The 18,249-nt window shown below is 41.1% G+C and overlaps 1 protein-coding gene across 4 annotated transcripts in view; it reads right to left on the reverse strand.

Moving 5' to 3' along the window:
• INTS7 (integrator complex subunit 7) overlaps positions 1–18,249 on the reverse strand; it is a 126,733-nt gene that overhangs the window by 8,582 nt on the left and 99,902 nt on the right. For 2 of the 4 annotated variants that reach the window (XM_006887966.1, XM_006887963.1), the window contains 3 exons: positions 16,951–17,083; positions 13,657–13,755; positions 12,216–12,401 (listed from right to left, as the gene is read on the reverse strand). In XM_006887966.1, coding sequence (XP_006888028.1) covers positions 12,216–12,401; positions 13,657–13,755; positions 16,951–17,083 — 418 coding nt within the window. Of the gene's footprint in view, positions 1–12,215; positions 12,402–13,656; positions 13,756–16,946; positions 17,084–18,249 lie in introns of all 4 variants that reach the window. The other 2 variants (XM_006887964.1, XM_006887965.1) reach the window with 2 other exon arrangements.

Genomic DNA, 18,249 nt, shown 5'->3' on the forward strand with positions numbered 1-18,249 from the left:
TGCAGTCCTTGACCCTCTGCAGTAAGTGCATGAGGTCCTCCTCAGTTTCAGCGAGCAGGGTTGTGTCATCTGCATAACGCAGATTGTTGATAGATTGTCCACCAATCCTAATGCCACGCTTCTCCTATTAAATCCCTGTGCACATCAAAAACATTTTCCAACACAGGGAAAAGAAAACCTATTGACTGGGAAAAACATTTGGCAATACCATCTCAGACAAGGATCTCATAACAAAAGTTCACAGAATCCTACAGGGCCTACACAAGAAAAAGACTGATAACCTGATCACAAAATGAGCAAAAGACATGGAAAAGACCTTTCACAGAGGAGGATATATCTGGGTGGCCAACAGACACACGAAGAAATGCTCAAAAATTACTAGCAGTAAGAGAGATGTAAATCTAAAACGCAATGAGATACCATCTCACCCCAGTAGCAGTGGCAAGTCTAACAGGCCAGCAAGTAATAAATGTTGGAGAGGATGAGGAAAGATCGAAACTCTTATACACTGTTGGTGGGATTGTAAAATGGTACAAGCACTCTGGAAGGCAGTTTGGTGCTTCCTCAAAAAGCTGAATATAGAAATTCCATATGACCCAGCTATTCCACTGCTTGGAATATAACCTGGGAAAATGAGACACAAACTGAGATTTGTAAAGCAATGTTCATAATGGTGTCATCTGCCATCTTGAGAACATGGAAACAGACTAAATGTTCAAAAACAACAAATGAATTGAGAAACTGTGGTATAGTCATACAATGAAAGATTACACAGCACGCAGGAGCAATGATCTGGAAATTACTACTTAACTTGGGAGGGACTGGAGAGTATTATGCTGAGTGCACTAACTCAGTCCCATAAGGACAAATACTGGATAAGACCATTATTGTAGAAATAGGAAGATAACTAGTAAAACGGGTATGAGGATCCACTGCGGGGAGGGTAGGAGCAGAGGGGTGAGGATGGCCACGGGGGTCATCATAGGGTCACACAATCTAATGAAGGTAGGGAGGGGTGGGTAAAGGAAATGGGAAAGATCCAGTGTGAAAAACAATGTCTACAAACTTTGTAAGCAACCCAGCATAAAAGTAAAAAAAAATTTAATAAAAAAATAACACACCAAAAAACCACCAAAAAAACAACTGGTACTTTCTAGTTTGGGATCTGAGGTTATCACTGCTAAGACCCTTGTCACAATTTAACTATGACAGATGTTTTAAGTCCTCTGAAAGCCTCTATTCTACAGCACCCCCTACCGAGTAAATGTACTACTGTTATTGATGTACGTTCATATACATCTCTGTAAACTTTTACTCCCAAGCTCTGTTGGGAATTGACTCAGTTACAGCTATTTCAGCAGGGCGAGTGGAAAACTGTGACAAGCCTTTTGACTAGTGAATAAAACAAGCTCCTTATGTGAATGAGATATTTACATAAAAACTAATTCTTTTTCTGAGAAGATTTTGTTATCCATGGCCACTGTGTTTAGAGGGGAAACAAACACCAAGCTGACTGCATGTGTCAACTACATACTGAGGCTGTTAAGTGTCTCAAGTAAGTGTATTTCAACCTATTGTTTCCTGGGTCCACAAAAGGATGGTCTGTGGGAATTTAGACACTACATGGACTGGGCCACAACATGGACTGTCACCAGAAGATGCTCAAAGACATGGGAAAGCTTCCTTGCCTAAGAAAAGAGACCAGGTCAGACTCCCAAGCCCACAGGACAAGTGCTCTTGGCAGGTAAATATGCCTTTTGTTCTATGAAGAAGCTTTCCTGACAGACTAGACTCACACTTCTCATCACCTCCAAGCTGTAGAGGTGACTTAAGCACTTTCACAGACCATACAAGAACAGGCTTAAATGGCTGATTTTCACCAATATTTTGCTTGCACATGATAGTAGTGAGATTATTCAATAATTTCCATTCTGTTAGATCACCTTTTTTTGCAAATGGGAATAAATATGGATCTTTTCCAGTCAACCAGCCAGGCAGCTGCCCTCTAAACTTCTTCCTGATACAGACTGGAGAGCATGTCCAGGGCTGTACCTGTTAGGTGAAATGTAAACTGGTATCCTATAGATTCCAGGGGCCTTATTTTTTGCCAGTGCCTTTAGGGCATATTGAAATTCTTCCTTTATTACCACTTACTCGTGATATTATGCTACTTCCTGAAATATCTGTGTCAGCCATTTCTTCTTGGTATACTCACTCTGTGTATTCCCTCTACCTTCTATTAATGTGTTCTGGATCATTCAAGATTGTGTTCATAGCACCTCTAAGTATTACAGTTCAAGGCTTGAACTGGTTTTTCAGTTCTTTTAGCTTGATTTGCCAAGTGAATTTTTCCCTTTTTTATTCTCCAATTCCAGCTCTCTGCACCATTCTATTATAGTACTTTGTTTCCTCAAGCTGCCATTTAAAATCTTTTATTCAGCTCTTTTACTTAAGCATCTCTTCCCTTTGTTTTGGCTTCTCGATGCCATAGTGCCATTTTCAGGGTCTCTTTTGACATCCATTTTTGTTCTTACTTTCTATGTAATGACCATTTGCTCTTCTCATGGTTGATTTAATTAATGTGGTTCCCACAACTGATCACTGGTGTTCAATGCTTCAAATCTATTCTGAAGATTTCTAAATCCAGGCAGGATAGATTCAAGATCCTGTTTTTGTTCTTGTGGACTTGTTTTCATTTTCTCCAGTCTCAATTTGAACTTGCACAAGCGTAACTGACCGTCTGGGCCACAGTGAGTACCTGGAATGGTTCTGACTGCTGATGAGCTTCTCCAACGACTCCTTCCACAGACGTAGTTAATCTGACTTCTATGCTCCCCATAAGGTGAGCTCCATGTGTAAATGTGCCATTTGTGTTTTTCAAAAATGGTATTTGCAATCAATAAATCAGAGTGTTTAACATTCAATCATGTGACTTCTGGCCTCATTTCTGTCAACAATTTCGTACTTTGAGACTACCTTCCTTCTTCATTGTTGCCAACTTTTGCATTCCAGCCACCAATTATCATTACATGATGACTACATGTTTGGTTAATTTCAGACTGCAAAATTTGATAAATATCCTCAATTTTCTCCTCTTTGGCTTTAGCTGTTGGTGTGTATATTTGAATAACAGTTATATTAATGTCTTCATTGTATGTGTACGGCTAGTACCGTACCACTCACAACACTATACTTCAGGAGAGAACTTAAATTATTTTTCTCGAATGTGACACCATTCTTCCTCTGTTTTTCATTCCTGGCATAGTATACCACGATTCAAAGTGGCCAAGTTCAGGCCATCTCATCGCACTAATGCCTAAAATCTCAATGTGCATGCTTTCCATTTCATTTATCACAACTTCAAACAGAGAACTGCCAGAAATTCAAACTGGGTTTAGATGAAATTAGAGGGATCACTGCTGATGTCAGATGGATCTTGGCTAAAAGCAGAGAATACCAAAAGAATGTCCATTTTTGTGCTTTATTGACTATGCAAGGCATTTAACTATGTAGATCATAAAAAATTAAGGATAACACTGAAAAAGAAAGAGAATTCCAAAACAATTATGGTCATGCGAAACCTGTATCTAGGGGAGCTCTGGTGGCCTAGTGGCAAGGAGCTGCAACTACAATCCCAGAGGCACACGGTTCGAATCCACCAGATGCTCTGCTGGGAAAAGGAGGGACAGTCTCCTCCTGTACCAGTCAGATCTGATTTGACGGTACACTCACACAAAAATTAAAAAAAAAAAAAAAAGAAACCTGTATCTAAACCCCACGGTTTAAAATTAAGAAAGGTGTGCTTCAGGGTTGAATGCTCTCTCCATACCTATTCAATCTGCATGCTGAGCAAATCATTTGAGAAGCTGGACTCTATGATGAAGAACGAGACATCAGGATTGGAGGAAGACTCAACAACTTGCATTATGGAGATGAAACACATTATTCGCTGAAAATGAGGATTTAAAGTGCCTCCTGAAGACGATCAGACAATAGCCTTCAATATAGATTACATCCCAACATCAAGAAAATATTCTCACCAATGGACTAACAACATCTTGACAGATAGTGAAAAGACTGAAGTTGTTAATAATGACTTCAACTTACTTAGATACACAATCAACACTCTTAGTACCAGCAGTCAGGAGATCAGATGTACTGCACTGGGAAAGTAGGCAGTCAGGGACATATCCAAATCACTGAGGAGCAGTGATGTCAGTCTACAGAAAAGAGTGCACTTGATTCAGGCTATGGCCTTTTCTTTTTTTAAATTTTTTTAATATTTTTAAGTTTTCTTTTATTATTTTTGGGTATGTACCATCAAATCATATCTGACTGGTAGAGGAGGAGATTGTCCCTCCCTTTACAGCAGAGCATCTGGTTGATTCGAACCACACACCTCTGGCATTGGCCATGGCCTTTTCAATCACTTGCCATGTATATGAGAACTAGACAACAAATAAGGATGACAGAAGAATTGATACCATTGAGCTGTAGTGCTGAAAAGAGAATATCCCATAGAAGGCCAAAAGAACAAACAGGTATGTCTTGGAGAAGGTGTAGTCAGAGTGCTCCTTGAAGGCAAAGATGACAAAGCTCACATACTTAGGGTATGTTGCTAGCAGGGATATTTCCTGGAGAGGGACATCATGCTTGGAAAAGTGGAGGAGCTGATGAAAGAAAGGAAGATACTCAACCAGATGGACTGGCACAGTGACTGAAACAATGGGTAAAGTGTGTCAGAAATTGTGAAGATGGTACAAAAAAGGACACAGTTCAAATATGTTGTTCACAGGAGAGCTGTGAGTCATACTTGATAGTACTCAACAACAATGGCTGATGCGAGGAGATAACACTTGCTTCAATTACAATGCTCAGGTGAGCAGCTGGGTGTTTCAAGAAAACATTTCTTAACAAACCCCTTTAGGATGTGTGCCTTGTGTTTGATCAGGCTGTTTTTCTAGAAAATATTTTCTTCCCCTTTGCATTTGGATGAGAACAAGACATGATCAGGAAACAATGTTGTAAAGTTTAGATAACTGAATGGCAAACAGTGCTAATAAGGAGATAGGCATGGGGAGTGGTAGCAGCATGGACACGGATAATCTTTGTTTTTCACAAGTGCTATGACAATTTTTCTTGCCTTCCTAAAGGAGGCCTGCTGTGTGTGCTGGATTGAGTGTGCTGGGCAACACAGGATGGTCACAGCTCCTGCACCTTCCACAAAGGCACCTGCAGAGACTATTCGTGCTGTGTAACTGATACATTTACTCTAACAAAATTGTTGGAGGCTGAATGAAATCATGGACTGAACCTATTTCGACTGACCCTAGGATAAGAGGTCCCTGATGAGGAAATCGCATTATAAGTCCTGAGAACTAGAAGGCTTAATTAATGTAAGGTCTGTTTACGGTGCTCCAACTAAGACATGTACTGACACAGTGGCCGCAGCAATGGGTTTAAGTGTATCAGAGATGATGAGGATGGCACAGGACAGCGCAGGTTTCGGGTCTGTTGTTCACAGGGCTGCTATGAGCTGTATTCGATTGGACAGCACCTAACAACGTCACTGTAAATACTTCAACAACATTTAAACTCTTTGTTTCCATACTGGAAGGAGAGGCTCACCTTCTTATGTCTATATTTCACCATGACACTGTCTCTGAGCTAGAATCCATTCAAGTGGGCCTTAACCTACTGGCCAGAGTTGTCACCATGTCTAAGCTGATGCCTCAGCGTAGATGAAAACAGATTAATAAAAAGCAAGTCTGTTGGCTTTCTAAAGCCAGATCCATTCATGTTCAATAGTGTTTCTCACTTGAGATCTGAAAAACCATACTGTGAAATGGAGGACTACAGCTCCTGGCCAAAAACCCATATATGATTCTTCAGGCCTGACCACAGGTAATTAAAAAAGCTCTATCTGGCAGGGCTGGGGTGGGGGGGGGGAGCTGCCTAATCAACTTGGTGCACAATTCCAAATAATGCACAGAAGTGACATCCATCAGAGCTGTGCAATGGGCCATGGATATGTAGCTTATCATCCAAAACGGATGATGTACATATGTGACTTAGTTGTTTCGACCCCCATCTTTATTTCTGGAAGGGTAGGGGGTAGACTGTTAGGAAAATTAGGAAGTAGTCTACTGTGATGCTTTCTGATTCCTATCTGAGCTGCCTAGCCAGAAACTTCAGAGCTGGAACGTTCCCTGATAAGAGAGGCTGAGAACCATAGCAAATTTTCTCACTGCTCTGCTCATGCATGCCACACAGGAACCAGCCAATCCCAATTCTAGAGCTAATCAGCCTACAGGGAACAGAGTTTCAACTGTGGCATGAGATGGGGACCAAAGGGCTACCATCGGCTATGGGCAGTGGTCTGCTGGTGCTGGGGCACCAGTGCTCACAGCTGAAGTTCATGTTGGTTCTCTTTCTCTTCTATGTGAATCAAGCATTGCTTCATCCAGCGTCTGTGTGGAGGTGGAGCTGCTGCTGGCCCTGCACAGTGAGCAGAGCGCTAACAAAATGCAAGCACATTTGGAAGCTGTCCTGACTATACTCTGCTACTAACTTGTGTTATAATCTTTTGACTTCCCCAACATGGTTCTATGTGGTCTGTAAGCTACCGCATCAGATTTTGGACCCAGGAAAGCAGTAAGATCGGTGTTGAGATAAATAAAAGAGGTATGGGAGCGTGGGAAACAAGTCTGACCTCATGGGAGTTGGTTTTGTGTTGTTCATGCTATTGACAGGGCCAGTTGCCCTTTGTGAAGCTGGTGAAGGTCAGATATGGCCGTCTCTACATGGCTCTTGCTCTTTTTACACAGATGCTCCTCTTCTCTTATCTTTTCTGATACCTGTTTTCTTCCCATGTGGCCTCAGTCCTGGCAGCCAGAACCTGAGTTAAATAATTCCTATAACTGCGCATTTAGTCCCATATACCACTCACAAGACAAAGACGGAGACAGAAATAAATTTCTACGTAATCACAACAAGCTGTGGCTGACTCTGAGAAGAATGGGAATCCCAGTACATTTGATCGTGCTAATTCGAAACGTATACTTGGACCAAGAGGCAGTTGTCAGAACAGAGCAAGGAGACACTACATGGTTCAAAATCAAGAAGGGGGTTCGTCAGGGTAGTATTCTGTCTCCATACCTTTTCAATCTGTGTGCAGAACAGATCATCCGAGACGCTGGGCTATACGAAGAGGAATGTAGCATCAGGATTGGTGGAAGAATCATCAACAACCTGCGTTATGCAGATGACACAACCCTGCTTGCTGAAACTGAGGAGGACCTGAGGCGCTTGCTTCAAGGACTAAAGCCTCCTATAGGGACTGAAGCTAAACATCAAGAAAACAAAGATTCTCACCACTGGGCCAATTGGCAGCATCAGCATGTATGGTGAAGAGACTGAGAGAGTTAACAGTTTTAATTTACTTGGCTCCACAGTCAACACTCTTGGTAACAGCAGCCAGGAAATCAGGAGACAAATTGCATTGGTAAAGTCGGCTGTGAGGGACCTCTCAAGAGTACTGAAGAGCAATGATGTCAGGCTGGAGACTAAGGTACGCCTGATCCGGGCTATAGTCTTGGCAATTATGTGCTATGCATCAGACAGTTGGACAGTGAATAGGGTTGACAGAAAGAGGATTGATGCCTTTGAGCTGTGGTGCTGGAGAAGAGTATTGACTATACCATGGACTGCTAGGAGAACAAACAGGTTTGTCCTGGAGAGGGTGAAGCTAGAGTGTTCCCTGGAGTCAAGGATTCTGAAGCTTCATCTGACATACTTTGGGCATGTTGCAAGGAGGGACTGGTCCTTGGAGAGGGACATCGTGTTTGGCAGAGTGGAGGGGTGGCGAAGGAGAGGAAGACCTTTGGTGAGATGGAGCGATTCTGTGACTGGAGCGGTGGGAATAAGTGTGTTTGAGATGGCTAGGTTGGCAAAGGATAGAACAGCATTTAGAGCTCTTTTACATAGGGTCGCTATAAGTCGCAAGCGACTCGACAGCACATAACAACAACCACCACAACCAAAAAAAACCCCCACAAAACCAATCTGTTTTTGGAACACTAGTATTTCAAAGGCATAGGTTCAGAATCTCAGCTTTGACAATTAAAATAAGATAAATGTCGGTTAATATATACATACCTAAAGACTTCTTAAAGTAGCAAATTCTTAGTGCTATGTCCTTTAGGGAAGGTCTTACTTTATCTGGCTATTGTATGTCAATGCAACATACTTTCTTTTTGAAAATGCTGAAATTTACTTAAATTACAAAAAATGCATCTGTGCTTTTTCAGGACATTGGCTGGGGAGACACTTATTCCCCACTCTTGATTTGTCCTTCCTATTGGCCTCCAGTGGAGGAGGGAAGTTCTACTGACTGCTAAGTTTAGGGGCAAGAACAGGGCTTGGCAAGCTAAGTTTGTCTCTTCCCCTTAGTCCTTCAGCACCAGGGCACTTCTTGCCACATGTTTTACAGGGGCAGGTTCTCATGTGTGCTGGCGGACGCTGGGTGGAAACATTCAAATGAAAAGAATTCAGAAGCACAAGATTATGAAGTCATTGCTGCCAGGCACCTAAGTCAGGCTGATTAATAGCTCTAGGTACTACTAAAACTCGCATTTTGCTCTCTAATGGTCTGAATGCTCTGATTTACTATCACCTAATTCTGAATTTCCTCTGATGCCAATGCCATACTTTTCTTTAGAGTCTGCTGTTGTTGTGAGGTGCTGTCAAGTATGACTCATAGCAACCTGTGAACAAAAGATCTGAACCCTGCTCATCCTCAAACTTCCTGATACACAAGAGGCCAATGTGGCAGTCACCTTGTCAATCCATCTGCTTGAGGGTCTTCCTTTCCTTCGCTGACCCTCCACCCCTCCCAGAATCATGCCCCTCTCCAAGGAACATTCCCTCCTAGCAACATGTCCAAAGTATGTGAGATGAAGTCTCAACATTCTTGCCTCCAAACAGCCCTCTAGCTGCATCCTCTCTAAGACGTATCTGCTTGTTCTCTTGGCCATTCATGGGATGTTCAGTGCTCTTCTCCAATACCACAGCTCAAAGGCCTCAATTCTTCTGTCTTCCTTATTCACTGTCCAGCTTTCAGATGTATAGCAAGTGACTGGAAAGAGTATGGCCTAAATCAGACATATCTTAGTTCTCAAACTGACATCATTACTCTTCAATAATTTGGAGAGGTCCTTAACTGCAGATTTTCCCAATGCAATGTGTCTCTACTCTCCATCCAGTCTAGATTCTTGAATAATTTGCTCAGCATACATATGGAGATAGGATACAAACCTGATAAATACCTTCAATAACCTACAGATGTTATGCAGATGACACAACCATGCTTGCTGAAAGTGAGTGGGACTGGAAGCTCTTGAAGCAGAAGATCAAAGAATACACCTTTCAAAATGGATTGCATCTCAATATAAAAAACCAAAAATTCTCAACCACTGGAGCAATAGGCAACACCATGGTAGGTGGAGAAAAGATTGAAACTGTCAACGACTTCATCTCACTTGGATCTACAATCAATAACCTTGGTACCAGCAGTCAAGAGGTCAGAAGATGTATAGCACTGGGAAAAGTCTGCAGTCAGGGACTTCTTCAAATTATCAAGGAGCAATGATGTCAGTTTGAGGAATAAGGTGTGCCTGATTCAGACCATGGTCATTTCAGTAACTTGCTAGGCAACTGAAAATTAGACAATAAATATGACAGAAAAGCTGATGCCTTTGAGCTGTGGTTCTGGAGAAGAGTACTGAATATCCCATAGATTGCCAAAAGAAAAAACAAATATGTCTTAGAGAAGGTGCAGCCGGAGTGCTCCTTGGAGGCTAAGATGATAAAGCTTCGACTCACAAATGTTGGACATGTTGCTTAGAGAGACTATTCCTTGGAGAGGGGCATCATGTTTAGAATTGTGGAGGGTTAGTGAAAGAAAAGACTCTCAACCTGGTAGACCGGCACAGTGACTGCAGCAATGGGCTTAAGGATGGCAGAGATTATGAAGATGGCACAGGATAGGATAGGGTTCAGATCTATTGTTCATAGGGTCACTACAGGTAGTACTTGACTTGGCATCACCTAACAACAACATTTCTGAATTAAAGTACAGAAAAAAGAAGTATTATTTATGAGCAAACTGAAGCCCACATCCAGAAAACGAAATTGCTCCCTACTGGACCAATGAGCAAAATCATGATGTTACTATGTACTATCAAACTGGAACTGACACACAGCTAACCCTCAGCGGGTTATCAGAGGCAAGAAACTGTACGAGAGGAAACCGCTCATCCATCTCTTGTGAAGCAACTGGTGGATTCAAACTGCAAACCCTTTATATTGCAGCACAGCTTCTTACCACTAGGCCACTAGCGCTCCCTAAACATCATGACATATGGAGAAAACAATGAAGCTGTCAATGATGTTAACTGGATCTACAATCAATACCCATAGTACCAGCAGTCAAGGTATCAAGACAGGACAAATAATGAACACTAAGAATAGGTGTTGGGAAGGTCAATCTGATTGGACAATCAGATATTATGTGTATTTCAATTAACAACATGGAAAAGGGCATATATTATGGACTGAACAGGAAGAAAGGGGGGAATTTATATGAATGAGTGAATGAAAAACTAGTTTCTTTGTAAATGTTCATTTAAATAACAATTCAACAAGAAAAAGAAATCAAAAGGCATGCTGTATTGGGAAAATCTGCTGTCAAGTACCTCTTTAAAGTGATAAAAAGCAAGAATTTCAGCTTAAAGACCAAGAGGTGTCTGATCTAAGTCATGGTACTTTTTATTGTTGACAATGCACCTGAAACTGAGGAGGACCTGAGGCATTTGCTGCAGAAGGTCAAAGACCTTCAATATGGATTGAGGCTCAATATCAAGAAAGAAGACAAAGATTCTCACCACTGGGCCTATTGGCAGCATTACGGTGGACGGCAGAGATTGAGATTGTTAACAGCTTTCATTTACTTGGCTTCACAGTCAACACTCTTGGCACCAGCAGCCAGGAAATTAAAAGACAGATTGCAATGGGAAAGTCTGCTGTTAGGGACCTCTCCAAAGTACTAAAGAGCAATGGTGTCACTCTGGAGACTAAGGTGCATTTGATACAGGCCATGGTCTTTGCCATTACTTGCTATGCATAAAAGAACTGGACAATGACTAGGAAGGAAAAAGATGTGATGCCTTTGAGCTGTGGTGTTGGAGAAGAGTACTGAATATGCCATGGACTCCTAAGAAAACGAACAGGTTTATCCTAGAGAGGGTTAAACACTGCCAGACACTTTTAAATTGATGATCGTGCTTAGAAACACACTTGCTGTCATTTGCGGCAATGTGTTAAAACTAGGCTGTTCCTTGGAAGCAAGGATTCTGAAGCTTCATCTAACATACTTTGGAGATGCTGCAAGGAGGAACCAGTCCTTGGAGAGGGGCATCATGCTTGGGAGGGTGGAGGGACAGCGTATGAGAGTAAGACCCTTTATGAGGATTGATTCAGTAACTGGGGGGTGAGTGTGTGGGAGAGTGAGATTGGCACAGGATAGAGCAGGGTTTCAGTGCGTTGTACATAGCGTCACAGGTGATTCGATGGCACATAACAACATGCATCTGAAAGTTGGATAATGACTAACGATGACTGAAAAATAAGTGATGACTTCTGAATTGTAGTGTTGGGGAAGAGTGTGTATATATATATATATATCTCCAAGGGGCTTCCAAAAAGAACATGCAAGTCTTTTGACATGGAGGCAGTGCGATCACGGGGCTCCTTGTTGGCAAGGACGGTGAAACTTTCTTACAGACTTTGGGCATGTTGTTAGGAGTAGCCAGTCTGTGGAAAAAGACACGCTATTGGGAAAGGTAGACGATCAGAGGAAGACCCTTAATAAGACAGACTGACACAGTGACTGTAACAATGGATCTGAGCATGTCAACGACCGTGGTGATGCTTTAGGATAGGGAAAGGTTCCGATCTGTTTGGGGGTTGCTGTGAGTCGTAGTCAACACGGTGGCCCCTAACAATAACATCAACTGCAACAATTCCTCCACATCTGAATGTATGGTTCATCAGATCCCACAGGAGATAAAACTGCTCCATTACAAAAAATGAATGGAAACCTCCCATCAATGAGTTGGTAAACTCTGTATCAAATTCTGCCTCTTTTTTTACCTTACCTTATAATCTTGTCCAGATTTACTCTGTAGGGTGGAAGAAACATTCAGACAGACAGACTGAATTTTGCGAAAGAGTCCTGGTTTGGATCCATGCTGAACAACTCCCTCTACCTTTAGTGCCAACTGCTGATTATTCTGGACGGCGATGGGCTCTGCAGGGTTCCGAGGTGACGGTGACAGAGCAAGCTGGAATATCACATCAAAAAAGGTTCAACAACCAAGAGCAAGCTTCCTCTCAACAGACATATGCATCTCACTGGTTACAGGTTGAAACACACTGCAACACACAATATAAATGCTGAGGTTCACCAGACAGATGTACGGAGAAAGTCAAGGCAGCCTTATCCCAGCATCTCCTTTTAAACACTAATGTGCTTCCCACCAAAATCTCAGTGCTGTTGGAGGGTAAATGTGGATCAGAGAACAGGGAAGACACACTGTTCTCCCAGTATCTATAGTGTAGCATTTCTTTCACACTGAAGTGCTTCTAGTAGGTAGTGTTTTATGTAAATTTTCATGTTCAGTTACTGTCTCTTTTGTATTAGGCAATTTCAAACTAAACGTGAGTGGAAAGGAACTGAAAATTCAACTACTTACACTGAATGAAGTCAACATATTACAAAACTCAATTTCTACAAATAAATCAAATGCGTTTTTTACCTCATTACCAAATATCCCACACTGTAACTACAGAAACTGCAAGTTTTGCTAAATGAAAGACAGAAGAAACTTAAGCTTTTAAAAATAATGTTCACCTACCAAAATAATCAACCAATCCAAAGACCTTCATGAGTTTATCAATTTTCCTCACTAATCAGTTTTGACATGTAGCACTCTAATATTTTTAACTAAAAGCATTTGAATGGATGCAAAATGCATCAAAGACATTTACTACAAGACATAATCTAGGAACTTGCTTAGAAATGACCATTTCCCCCATTTTCCAATAGTCCTATTCTTAGAACCAAAATAGTGTTAGAATTTTGAGTGGCTTAAAGATTTTCAAATATTAACTCTACCTCATGGCCACCTTCTCACACCTGTTCCCAAACTTGTTAAAGACAAGGTCTTCAGAGGTAATTAATTTTCAATTGGACTAAATCTATGATGGTTCTGAAGAGGTTTATAAGCAATGATCACAGCTCAAGAATCTTATGAACTATAGTGATGAAAAGCCACTTAACTTATTCCTGGATTTAAGGGCAAGGGACACAGTTCTAGTTACTCAAATACTACCTTACTCTGTTTGATATTCATAGTTAAAAAGTTAACTTCCCTATCCTATCCCTGTCACTAAACCATTAAAGAGGAGAAAAAGGTTTATAACTAGAGTTATATTTTATCAAAACCAAACATACTATATTGAAATAGAGATATGCCTGATCTAACCTTTAAAAGGTAACTAAGGTTTTATTTAACCTTACAATTCTTTCTTCCTTACCTTAATGCTGGTAGATTGCAATTTCTGGAAAAAATATCTTTGAAATGAAAGAGGAACTTTCAACAAAGCAATGATGGCATTACAGAGGCATGCTGTATGCTAGGGGGGAAAAAAAGAAATCCAAATAAAATTTCCAAAACAAACGGCATTTTCAGGAAGAAATTTAAAAACTACAATTATTTTTTTAGATCATTATACAAATATGTTATTCAGGAAAAGAGACTCAACATTGAAGAACTGTATACATTTGCTAAATGAGTCACTTCAAGGAATACAATCACATAATTTTACTTTCCTTGAAAGATATTTAATAAAAAAGGAACAAAGGAGAAAAAGATCCAGATTCCTCAATACTTTGTACTTCTGCAGAGCTATAAGCAGATTATCACATTTTAGACTCTGAAATAGTCATTTTCCTATGAGATAGGGAGTCTAGTGCTGCTAACTAACAGGGTATGCATTTCCGACAGTTTGAATCTGTCAGCAGCTCAGCAGCAGGAAGATGGTCCGTCTCCTCCCAGTATTAGAGCTCTGAAAACTCACTGAGCCAGTTCTACTCTGTCCTGCAGGGTCAGAGGCGTTTCAGTCAATTTAATAGCCTCTAGTTTTGTCACAACATTGCCTCAGCTCCTGCCATCGAGTTGGTTCTGACTCAGTGAGCCTTAACAAACATTTTATGGAGAAGTTAAGATTTTCATTCATTCATTCTTGCACATTTTATCCTCTCACCCTCCTGTCCCCCTCCTTTAGTTCACTTTAAAAAAACCCAGAAATTATCCTATGTATAATGTTTAATCATATATTTAGACAGTTCTCTCTTTCATCTGTTCCAATGCAATGTCCATTATCCACTCTTAATCCTACTCTCCTCCTAACCTGCCATGTCAGACCCGCTTTTTAACAGTGGTGCTATGCTGTATTTGTCTTTCTGTGACTGAGTTGTTTCAGGGTTCCCCATGTTGTGGAATGTTTTATAAGTTCATTGTTTTTCAGTGCTGCTAGTATTCCATTGTATGAATATGCCACAATTTTTCTATCCAGCCATTCATTTGTGGATGGGAACTTGGGTCGTTTCTATCTACCTCTTTGTTATGGTAAATAACACAGTAATAAACAAACGCTCAAGCTCAAACTCAGTAACATGGATTTGTTTCCAACTCACAGCAATCCTCCATCAGGTGTCGGAAGCTGTAGGTGTTAACTGCTCATCTTTCTCCCGTGCGGACAGAAATGAGCAGCCTTTTGGTTAGCAGTCCAACTCACCAGGGCTCTTCCATAACGACTTACTCATGTACAAGTATGTATTAGTGAACCACTTCATTTCCCAATTTAATAAGCCCAACAAGTCCCGCAGTGACTAGAGGATAAAGTCCAGAGAAGTTGATACTGTGGCCTTCACCTATCTCTCCAGTCTCATGTCTTTGGTCCCTAGACTCGACTTTAAATTACATTTTTGTTGTTTACTGTTTAGTTGGAACTGACCCTCCAACAAGTTTTCAGAGGTGGTAGAATCACACAGGAGGAGACTGCCCATTTTGCTCCTACATTACTGAATGGTTCCCAGATACATTCTGCATTTGATAATATTGTGCTCTGCCTGAAATTCCACATAACTGCCTGGAAAACTCTTATCAAGACATGACTTCACTGAACTGAGCCAGTAATTGGGTCTCCCGTCCAACAACACAGGCAATATGCTCTTCCTCTCTGTGACACAGCGCTATCTCGTGGAGAGCTCCACTGTATTGGGTTTATTTTTCAGAGAAAGTTTTCTTTTCTATTAGATGATGGCATTTTCTAGGACCCTGTCTTTATCATTTTTCTTCTATTACTGTGGTTGGTAGGTGCGGCTGAGTTGATTATAGCTAACAAAGATCCTATGACCAACAGATCTGAAACTTGCTCTGCTCTGCACCTTCCTTCCCATCTCAGGTAAGCTCCAGCCCATTGTCACTGAGGCAAAACACCTTGTTGGGAGTCTTCCTCCCTTTATCTGAGCCTTCACCTTTCCCAGCAAGATGTCTTTTTATAAGGAGTGGATTCTCTTGGCAACATGCTCAAAGTATGTGAGACAAAGTTTCAATATCCTTGCCTCTAAGGAGGGTGCACTTCCCCCAAGATAGATTTCTTTGTTCTTCTATAAGTCTATGGGATATTCAGCACTTCTCAACTTAAAAAAAGTATTATTTAAGCCACTTTTATACAATTATTCATTTATCAAGTTTATACAATTATCCACACAGCTTTATTAATGTACACTGTGTTTTATATAATTACTGATCTTGTTACTCTTACCTCCCAGCCTCAAGAGGCCACTGCACCTCACCTACTTCTTCACCTTCCCATCCCCCAAGTGATCTCTGCCGTTGATTTCCTCTTCCTTCTTCCACTCTCCTTTCCTCCTTAACCCCTTCCCTTTTAGTTATCTTGTTCCTATTTGCTAACTGCAATAACCCTATTGTCTTTATCTCAAGTCTTCCCAGGTTGATCCTCCCTTATCTCGCTCCTGATAGTATTGTCTACCCATTCTGTTTCTACTGTCCAAAATTTAGATGTACAAGTAGTAACTGACAAGACCATGGCTGGTTTGGGTGTACCTTAGTCTTTAAAATGACATCCTTGCGCTTTAGCACTTTGGAGAGGTCTTGACAGTCAATTTTCCCAATGTTTTTTTTTCATTTCTTGACTGCTCCCACCATGACTAAGGGGTACCTGATTCAGGCCACGGTCTTTTCAATCATTTGCTATGCAGCTGAAAGCTGGACAATGAATAAAGATGACAGAAGAACTGATGCCTTTGAGCTGTGGTGTTGAGGAAGAGTACAGGCTATGCCCTTGGATAGAGATATGCCTTGGAGATGGTGCAGTCACAGAGCTCCTTAGAAGCAAGAACGGTGACGCTTCACCTCACATATGTTGGGCATGTTGCTAGGAAAGGCTAAGCCTCATCAGTAAAAGGGAGGAAGATCATCAACAAGATGGGCTGACACAGTTCCTGCAGCTATGGGCTCAAATATATCAGAGATGATGAGGATGACACAGGATAGGGCAGAGTTCAGATCGGTTGTTCTGAACTTAACAACAGGTAGCAAACAGAGATACATATTTTACAAAGATCATTGAATTTAATCCTTACTTGTAGGCACAAGTGCCTCAGGTAGGCATTATATTAATTCTGTCTTAGAAATAAGTAAATTGGCACAAATAGTTTATAAGTGTCACACAGTAACTGCCAGAGACAGATAAAATACACCATTTATATACAGAAACGCAATAAAACAAATTGTGACTTGCCATATAAGAGACAGGGGTGTATTTTCGATTGAGTGATTCTACCTCTTCCAAGACATGATTGTAGACAGACATCATTCTTCGCTCATATTCACTGTCAGCATGGGCTGCTCCAGTAGACCCGTATTCCTGAAAACTGAACTCAGAATGTCAGCTAAGCAACCAAAACAGTAACAATTTCAATGCTGTGGAATGAAATATGTCAGCCATTTTCTATACATTCTCATTTAATCTTTCAAATAATAAACTGTCTCTGATACCACTATGTTGACTAAGATTCATAGTGGCCCTCAAACTCACTGCCACGGAGTCAGAACTGACTCACGGCTAACCTTCAAGGAGTTTCAGTGACTCACACAGGAGACTGCACATCTTTCTCTCATTAAGGAGGCGGATTGGAACTGTGCACAACTCCTTACCTGCTAGGCCATCAGAAGCCCCTATTATGTACTGTTGAGTCTCAATTGACCCATAATTGGCCCTTCAGTGGGCTTTCAGAGACAGTAAATCACACGGGGGGGGGTGTCACACATCGTTTTCCTGAGGAGTAGTGGTGGACTCAAATCTCCTACATTTGGGTTGGCAGTACAATTCCTTATCATTAGGCATCAAAACTCCCTTGTGGTGGTGGTGTACTATCAAGTGAGAACTGACCCACAGCTGACCCTTCAGCAGGTTTTCACAAAGGCAATAAATTACACAGGAGGCGAATGCCCATCTTTCTCCTGAGCAGCTGGTGGATTCGTACCACTTACCTTTGCAGTGGCAGCACAATTCATCACCACAAAGCCACCAGAGCTCCCTAAGACATGTGACGAGATAACTATTAACGTAGTGCTAACTAACTACTCAAGCAGATGCTGTTGAGCTGATTCTAACAAATGGTGATCCAAAATGTGGCAGAGAACTGCTTCAGAGTTCTCAACAGCTGGGTTTTTCATACCCATATAATCAATCAGGCCTTTTTTCTGAGGTCCCTCTGGATACATGTGTATTTCCAACCTTTTGGTCAGTAGTCAAAGCTCATTAAACCTCTTTGCTATTTGTACTGACTTAATTTTTCTCATTATTTTACTATTTACCTCTAAATCTTGGAAAATTTGTAACAGCTAATTTTTTTTTTTACGGCATCTTAGAAACTTCTGAAGGTTCATTATAGAAGGAAGAATCTGATTAAACCAAGGCAAATTACAGGAAAAGAGGATACTTTTTTTTTACATATTCAAAATTTCCTTTTTAATTCATATTTTCATTTAAACAGAAATATTAAAATCCCATGGGTGCACTCTTCCCCTGACTCTA

This window comes from Elephantulus edwardii, unplaced genomic scaffold (genome assembly GCF_000299155.1).
Source record: "Elephantulus edwardii isolate Elephantulus edwardi_28Jun2011 unplaced genomic scaffold, EleEdw1.0 scaffold00063, whole genome shotgun sequence".
Classification (NCBI taxonomy): domain Eukaryota; kingdom Metazoa; phylum Chordata; class Mammalia; order Macroscelidea; family Macroscelididae; genus Elephantulus; species Elephantulus edwardii.